This window comes from Myotis brandtii, unplaced genomic scaffold (genome assembly GCF_000412655.1).
Source record: "Myotis brandtii unplaced genomic scaffold, ASM41265v1 scaffold358, whole genome shotgun sequence".
Classification (NCBI taxonomy): Eukaryota; Metazoa; Chordata; class Mammalia; order Chiroptera; family Vespertilionidae; genus Myotis; species Myotis brandtii.
The window spans coordinates 4,054,280-4,062,811 of NW_005363772.1; the positions used below are offsets into that span (position 1 = coordinate 4,054,280).

The 8,532-nt window shown below is 45.0% G+C and overlaps 1 protein-coding gene across 1 annotated transcript in view; it reads left to right on the forward strand.

Moving 5' to 3' along the window:
• The window catches only part of KLHL42 (kelch-like family member 42), a gene marked incomplete at its 5' end in the record, with an annotated part of 17,735 nt that overhangs the window by 6,992 nt on the left and 2,211 nt on the right, over nt 1-8,532 (forward strand). The window contains one exon of the mRNA XM_014544241.1: nt 3,765-3,958. Coding sequence (XP_014399727.1) covers nt 3,765-3,958 — 194 coding nt within the window. The remainder of the gene's footprint in view (nt 1-3,764; nt 3,959-8,532) is intronic.

The window sequence follows — 8,532 nt, forward strand, 5'->3', positions numbered from 1 at the left end:
CCCCCCGCCGCCAATATAATTTTGGCCAATAGTGTAAATTGCTTTGTGCACTGAAGTTTCTCAGAGATGGTAGTAGGTAGGAACCATGACTGATTCTGTTTCCTAACCTCTCCCCTCTCTTCTTCCTGGTCCCTGGGGGAAGTTAATACATAAGGAAGTGGCAGAAAGTAGGCAGCAGAAGGGGAGAGAAGAGACAGAAGGACCTGGAGGGTCCTCGGACTATACAATCCTCTTCTGAATGGCTGAGAAAGGACCTTGGCATTTCACTCTAATTTTCACTGTAATGGTAACAGACTTTTCTATGCAATTCATAGCAATGAATTGATCATGTACTCTGGGCAGCATCTTGTGGTCACTGCTTACTGTGGTCACTACTTTAGATGTCAATTCCTATTTCATGCCCACAGCATCTCTGTGGGGTAGGTATTATTATTGGTCCCATTTCCCCAAAGGGGAAACTGAGGCTAACTGAGTTTAATTAACTTGCATGTAGTCACAGGGCCAGTACTCTATGCCACTCTATCTTCATGTACTCTGGGCAGCATCTTGTGGTCACTGCTTACTGTGGTCACTACTTTAGATGTCAATTCCTATTTCATGCCCACAGCATCTCTGTGGGGTAGGTATTATTATTGGTCCCATTTCCCCAAAGGGGAAACTGAGGCTAACTGAGTTTAATTAACTTGCATGTAGTCACAGGGCCAGTACTCTATGCCACTCTATCTCCCTACAGTTGTATACAGCTATCAAGCATTGATATTTGTGCACTGGTGTTTATCATGATTTTATGTAACTTAGCTTTTAAGGATTTTTAAAAAAAGAATATGTGTTTTTTTTAAATTGATTTTAGAGAGAGTGGAAAGAAGAGGGAGATAGAAACATTGATCAGAGAGAACATTGATCGGCTGCCTCCTGCGTGCCCCCTACTGGGGATCGAGCCCACCTCCCAGGCATATGTCCTAACTGGAATTGACCCAGCTACCTCTCAGTGCATGGGACAGTGCTCAGTCCACTGAGCCACACTAGCCAGGGCTAGCTTTTAAGGATTTAAAGAGCATTGTATTTCTTCTAAGTGAAGTAGAAATTAAATCATTGAATTTTTCTTACTTTCCTTTCTGTTTACTATAAGTAAGTCAAGTATGTAGCTCCAACAAATTATCTGGTTTTACAAATTCTTCTTGTTGCCTCCTGAATATATTGTCAGGGATCAATATTAAGAAAAACACTGCAGAGCTCTTAATTTTAAAAATAATTTATAGCTTGAATTCATACCTTTATCATTCAGGAAATGAAGAGTGGAAGAATTATTTTCAGAAAATTGGAAATGAGGCGGTAAATGACAAGAATTTATGAATGAGAGAGCACTTGGTACAGAATCCCAGAGTGCATCACGGCCAATAACAGTTGTAGTTGACAAATGAGAAACCGACCCTCCTGAAGTGGAGAAACTCAGGCGTAGGACATGCAGAAACGCATTTCCTCTAAGTGACCTGTTTCTGCAGGTGTGACCCTTTTCAACCCTTACCACGTGCAATATTGTGCTCTTCTTATCCCCACTTCACAGGTGGGGAAACTGAGGCTCAGTGACGTGTCCATGGTCACATAGCTGTTGAGCAGTGGAGCCGAGATTTCCCTGTACAAGCCCGGGCTCAGACCCCTTAGCAGTAGGCCTCTTCATTAAGAGGTCTCTTTTGGGGTGGCAGTTTCATCTGGACACAAATTCAGTGTAGAAGAATGTTCCCCTTCAAGTGAATTCGAGCATGTTGGGGTCTGGAGAGATAGCATTTACTTTTAACTGCCTATTCATTCAGCCTCAAAAAGAAGCCCCTTGCATGTTTTCTCAGGACAAATGATGCTACTGGTTGAATACTAAGAACTGTTTTGATCTGACAAAATTTACTATCTGTGTACCTACGGGGAGCAAAAACAAATTGTGGGCTGGTAAAATTTAGTGCTTATTTACAAGCTTTATTTCCCTTAGTTCCTCAAATTTGCACGCATAGAGAGGGCATCATGGTCAGATTTTAAGGACCATTGGCAGCAGGAAAAGTAAGCAACATGAATCAGGGACCCCCCAGTAGTTGCCGCCTCTGTGAGGTCTGTTGGCATGGAAAATGGAATGGCTGGCTGGGTTTAATAGACAATATGGGCTTCTTGATGAAGAGGACTCTATTCACTCTCTGATTTGAAAAGCAAAACTAAACTAAAGCTTACTTAGGTATAAACATTACAAGCACTTTTAAAAATCTTAGTTTTCTAGTAGGTGGCTATCACTCACATATGTCCTGAATCCTAATGCATCAGTGTTTATCAAACACCTTTAGGTCAGGCCTGGTCCACTGGTGCACTGCGCTGCTTCATCTACCCTCTTACATACTTCACTCCTATGTAGCCTCTATCCCCATTCTTTCTTTGGATATTGTTACTTTTGAAGAAATCATTGTCTTGGCGTTAGACGTGGCCTCTAAATTCACCTGGTCAAGCCTCTTTATTTCATACTAGAGGCCCAGTGCACGAAATTCATGCATGGGTAGGGTCCCTAGCAGCTGCCAGCTGCCAGCCGGGCCCTTCCTTCATTTTGCGCTGCCCCCTGGTGGTCTGCGCACATCATAGCAAGCAATCAGACTCCCGGTCAGTCGAACGCCCAAGGGAACACTTTGCATATTAGGCTTTATATATATATACATATAGAAAATGGAGAAACTATAATGCTGGTAGCTTATCTCTGTGTAGTATTTTCTGACCAATTGTTTGCTCTAATTGTTTTGACCACCCTGTGCTGGTTATTACCCCTGTGCTAGAGATGAGGAAGTGAAGGGTTGGGCCCAGGTCAGTAGCTGGTTATCAGCAGAGCTGGGACTCAAACCCAGTGTTCTGATTTTTGCCCCAGGTCTTTCCGTTGCATCATGCTGCTGCTCATACTATTGTGACTGGCCCAGCACTTCCAAATGTTTCTCCTTCCCCGTGTGCTGAAGCCTATGAGCAGCGTTTAATTCTATTACTGAATATGGGGCTTGAAATCAGTGTATTTCTCTTTTTAAAAATCATTTAACGCTATGATAGGTGAGCACTTGTTGATATAAGTATTTGTTGAGTTAACATGTATAAGTACCCTAAGAATGCTGGATCAAAATGGTTTCAATCAGTTCAGTGCTTACCTGCCCACCTTACCTGTTTTGAAGCACCATATAAGATGCCCTCCTATGGAGGAGGGAGGAACAGCAATCTCCTTTGGTGTGCTCTCGGTAATGGGGTCTCTGAATCACCCTTTAGCAACCACACTTTGCATATGCCTGTCTGTGTAAGCAGTGCTGGTGATTACCTCGGATAGAGCCTACCCACCGAGTAGGAAGAATGAGGTAAACATTTTGAGTAGAGAGAGACAAGGGAGTGGAGTGGGTGCTTTTCTCCCTTAACCCTTGGTCTTGCTCCTGAAAAGAAGGTATTGAGTTTAGTAAACAGAGTAACTTTGGTTCTGGTGTAAGCCTAAGCAGGATCAGTTCTTGTTATATTGAACTGCTTATCTTCAGTTGCTAAAGTTTGGAGAATGCACCATTCTTGTGGACTTTTGGGGACAAGAGTGAAATTTGAGATGCCCTTTGGCCATTCCTCGGTCCCCAGGCAGAATGTCACCCAACATGGAGAGCGAATTTTCTTCTTCTGTCCAACAGGTTCCACACCCTTCTTTGGCAGTTCCTGCCATTGTCTTATTTCTTCATGATCAAGAGAACTGACTTTGTGAACCCTTGTGTTCTGTCTTTCAGGTCTAACTTCAAACTTGTGGCCGTTAATTCAAAACTCTATGCCATTGGTGGGCAGGTCGTTTCTAATGTTGAGTGTTACAATCCTGAGCAGGATGCGTGGAATTTTGTGGCACCCTTACCCAATCCTCTGGCTGAGTTCTCTGCATGTGAGTGTAAGGGGAAAATTTATGTCATTGGAGGATATACGACCAAAGGTAAGTGAAGGGGCCAAGTAAGTGGTCCTCTTATATGTCAGCTTTGCAGGCAGCCTGGGAAGGGCAGAAGCTGCCAGAGGAAACACTCCAGTGTACACAAGTGTGATTTTATGCATTACGTACTGTGTATTTACACATCTGGAAGGAAGCGAGTCCTATGTGACAGGGTGGTTTGGACAGGAGGGGCCTTTGATGCCTTTGAATAGGGTAGGGAGAACTGTGAAGAAAATATGTATTTCTGCTCTGGAAAGCTAGCCTTATAGTTTGTCATCTTAAGACTTGGCTGGGTCATTCCCATCCTTTTTCCCAACACACATGAATCCTCCGCATCCAGCACTATGGGATTTAGTGCCAGACATCCTTGCAGAGTTTTGTTTTCATTTGCTCCCGTTTTGAGCACAAACATATGAGCTGTAGATTCTGAAATGCAGCTCTCAGCTGTTGCTTACACACCATAGGAGGAGCAAGAGAACATGATATGAGAAGATTCTTTTCTGACCGGTAGGTGGGAGGTGGTTCTGCTATTTATTAAACTGTGCATATATTTTTTCACATTTTTGGTGGGCATTTTATAGTTAACTAGAGGCCTGGTGCACGAAATTAGTGCACTTGTGGGGGAGGGAATCCCTCAGCCCAGATTTCGCGAGAGCGCAGGCCAGGCCGAGGGACCCCCACCGGTGCATGATCAGGACCGGGGAGGGACAGGGGAGATTGGCCAGCTGGGGAGGGACCGCAGGAGGGCTCCAGGGCATGTCCGGCCCTCTCTCCCAGTCCCGATTGGCCAGACCCCAGCAGCAGCAAGCTAACCTGGTGGGAGTGTCTGTCCCCTGGTGGTTAGTGCATGTCATAGCGAGCAGTTGAGTGGCCTTAGCATATCATTAACATATTACACTTTGATTGGTTGAACGGCCGACTGGATGACCGGACACTTAGCATATTAGGCTTTTATTATATAGGATAATTTGGAGATAAAAGTTTCTCCAGCAGGTTTTATACGGCTCTTTATAGTAGGGAGCCCCTCAGAGATTATTGGCAGAACACAGCTTGGCTGTGGGAAGAAAGGCAATGGCAGGCCACCAGGAAGAGGTGCCCTTCCTTTGATCTCTCACCTCACCGATAAAGCTGCTGTTTCCAAGTCATCTCCTGGCTGGCCAAGGAAATTTATTTCTTCATTTGCTCTATCTGACTGTAGAATGTCCAGAACTTTCAGAAAAGGAATAACTGGACTCCTAGGACTTTGGGCCACATTGAAGTCCCATTGACCACTCTATTTGACATAATGAGATAACCTGTCACTTCTCTGTGGTGTGACATGGGCAGGACAGGCCTGGGGAAGTGATGCTGGTGGCCCACTGAGCTGTCTGCGACCACATGTAACATTGTATAGGACACGTGCTGATACAAGCGCAGGTGACAAACATTCTTTTCACCATAACCAAATGTGTCCTGTTTTGGGGATTTATGTTAGAGGAAGAAGTTGAATGTAAGGTGTTTTATGAACATCTGATTCACTTTTTTTTATTTTTATTAATTCTTCTTAGAGTGAACTCTAAACAGATGCTCTGGTGGGGAGGGTGGTGGGTGCTGTGTTAGTTTCCCGTGGCTAATTTAACCACTGACCATGAACTTGGTAGCCTAAAACAGCAGAAACGTGTGTTCTCACATAGTTCTGGAGACCAGAAGTCTTAAATCAAGGTGTCGGTAGGGTCTCACTCCCTCAGAAGGCTCTAGAGGAGAATCATTTCTTTCTTTTTAATATGTTTTGATTGATTTTAGAGAGAAATAAAGAGGGAGTGAAACATGTGAGAAACATGTGAGAGGATGTGAGAGAGAAACATCGACTGGTTGCCTCCCATATGCACCCCAACCAGGGGTCGAACCCACAACCTGGGCTCTGATCAGGAATCCAACCAGTGACTTTTTGGTGGTACATGGGATGGTGCTCCAACCAACTGAGCAACTGGCCAGGGCAAAAATCCTTTCTTGCTACTTGCAGCTCTGGTGGCTTCAGGTGTACCTTGGCTAGTGGCTGCATAGTGCTCATCTCTGCCTTTGTCTTCATGCATCTTCTCCTGTGTGTGTCCGTGTCTTTTCTTCTTCTGTCTCTTTCAAGAACACGCTTCTCACTGGATTCAGGGCCCACCTGAGTAATCCAGGATGATCTACAAAGACCCATTCTCCAAACAAGGTCCCATTCCAAGGTTCTGGGGGTTAGGAGGTGGACATACCTTTTTGAGGGCCACCATTAAGCTCACTACCGGTGGTGTGTTTGTCTAGGCATTTAAGGAGAGGCAGTGACAAGGAGCAGTGCAGGGAAACAGTGAGCTTCCCCCTCCACCCAGGCTTCCATCACCCGTGGAGCTATTCCCAGTGTCCCTCCCTAGTGACTCTCCACTGAAAGTAATTACCAGCTTTTCCTTTACAAATAATTGGGGGGGGGGGAATGAAACCTAGCACTCAATTCTTTTCTCTTTTTATTTTGTTAATCCTCACCCAAGGATATTTTCCTTTTGATTTTTTGAGAGAGTGGAAGGGAGAGGGAGAGACAGAGAGAGAGAGCAGTATTGATGTGAGAGAGACATATCGATTGGTTGCCTCCACATGCACTCCCTGACCAGGGCTAAGGATCAGCCTACAATTGAGGTACGTGCCCTTGACCGGAATTGAACCCTAGACCCTTCAGTCTATGGGCCAGTGCTGTATCCACTGAGCAAAACCGGCTAGGGCTCAATTCTTTTATCTTCAACATTGGTGTTCAGGTTGAGTGGCCAACTTTATATGCTTACGTAAACCATAGCCTCCAGAGAATTCCTGTGTGTGCATATGTACCCCCGTGTTCGTGTCTTTTCTCTGAAGACAGTAAGTACAGCTATTCACTCATGAACATTTCTAAGAAATTATGATTCCCCTCTGGCTGTTGTAACACAGCGTGCGCCCGCTGGGCTGACCTACGCACACAGATCTCTGGGCTTCCCTCCTGAGCGGGAGCTGTGAAGCCTGGCAGGCCGCACTGTGACCCAGAGTGCCCTGCTGGTAGATGGCCCAGTTTTTCCATGACCCTGGCTGAGCCAGTGTTCTTTAGATTTGACCTGGAAAACCCCTGCTTGTGTGTTTTCTAGTTTCAAAAGCCACGGCTAATGTACCTTTTTCACTCGGGCCACCCACTGTGATTCCTGTCCCAGGTTCCGCAAGCCAGATGCCCATGATGGGCTGGTTAGGTGAGGTGGATGGAGGGATGTTTGTGTAAGCGTTGAAAACGAGTTTTCTAAGATGAGAGGGCAGGGCAGTTCCTTGTACGCTGAAGCTGCCCTCTCCACTGGTTAGTCTCTTCCCAGCATTTCCTAATAGTTCTTTGTACATAAAACAAACCATAATTGTTACGAAAAAAAAAAAAGAAAAGAAAAACCCTCAGGACTTCAAATTGGGTTCTCAGCCTGTTGACTTCATTAGGTGAGACTTTTAAAATTCAGAAAGTTATAGTTCATGATTTTTTATGATAGTTATTTAACTATTATAATTCTTGGGCAGGCACTGAAGACTTAAAAAAAAATTCATTCGAAAGTAATAGTAGCTACTAAAGGGAAGAAGGGTAATTTGTTAAATGTCAGAATCAACTCTACATGTAAAAGAGAAAAGATCACTCCTTCAACTCAAACCACCTCCTCATGGTCTGAGCCTTTGTTGGGTGAGGAGAGAAAACATTTACAGGAGACCTGGGAAGACCTTCTGACCTGGAACTTAGAAGTACACTGACGCTTCACCAGAATAAGTCCTTTATTCATGCCGTGTGAAGCCAGGTTACTAAGGAGCACTTTCTGATAGATTAGCAACCAAATTCCCCGGGGCTGTCTCCTAGAATGAGCTTTGTCACAATAGCTGCAATAAAAAGAAATATAGGGAGGTATTGGTGTGGGTGGGAAACAGGAGGACAGTTCCCTAAAGCTATAGCAGTTCTGATATTCCTGCAGGTCTGGGCATGTGCAGGGTTGGTCTCCTCTCTGCTCCCTCTGTGCTCCCTTTGGAGGCACTTGTCTTGGCACCAGACATCGTGGTGGAGCTCTTTAATCGTTGCCCTCTGTGGCGGGTCCTTCTGGCTCAGGTAGAAGTGCTGCTCCCACTGCTTCCACTTCTGCAGCCGTGGGAAAGCTGTACACTTGTGCGTGCAGTCAGTTCCCCAGCTGAGCTGTCTTACACTGATAGACTGTGTTGTTTCTTTAAAACATAACACACAGCCCTGGCTGGCTTGGCTCAGTGGAAGGAGTGTCAGCCTGTGGCCTGGAGGGTCCCAGGTTAAATTCCAGGCAAGGGCACATGCCCGGGTTGCGGGCTCGATCCCCAGAAGGGGGCATGAAAGAAGAAGCCAATGATTCTCTCTCATCATTGATGTTTCTATCTCTCTCTACCTCTCCCTTCCTCTCTGAAATCAACAAAAATATATTTAAAGAATAATAAAATAAAACAACACACAGAAAGTTCATTCTTTCTGATAACTCGGCACTTCCTTCTCTCCCCCTACGAGGCTAAAATAGTCTATTTATTCTTTCCTAGAGGAGAAAAGAAAAAAAATGAAACTA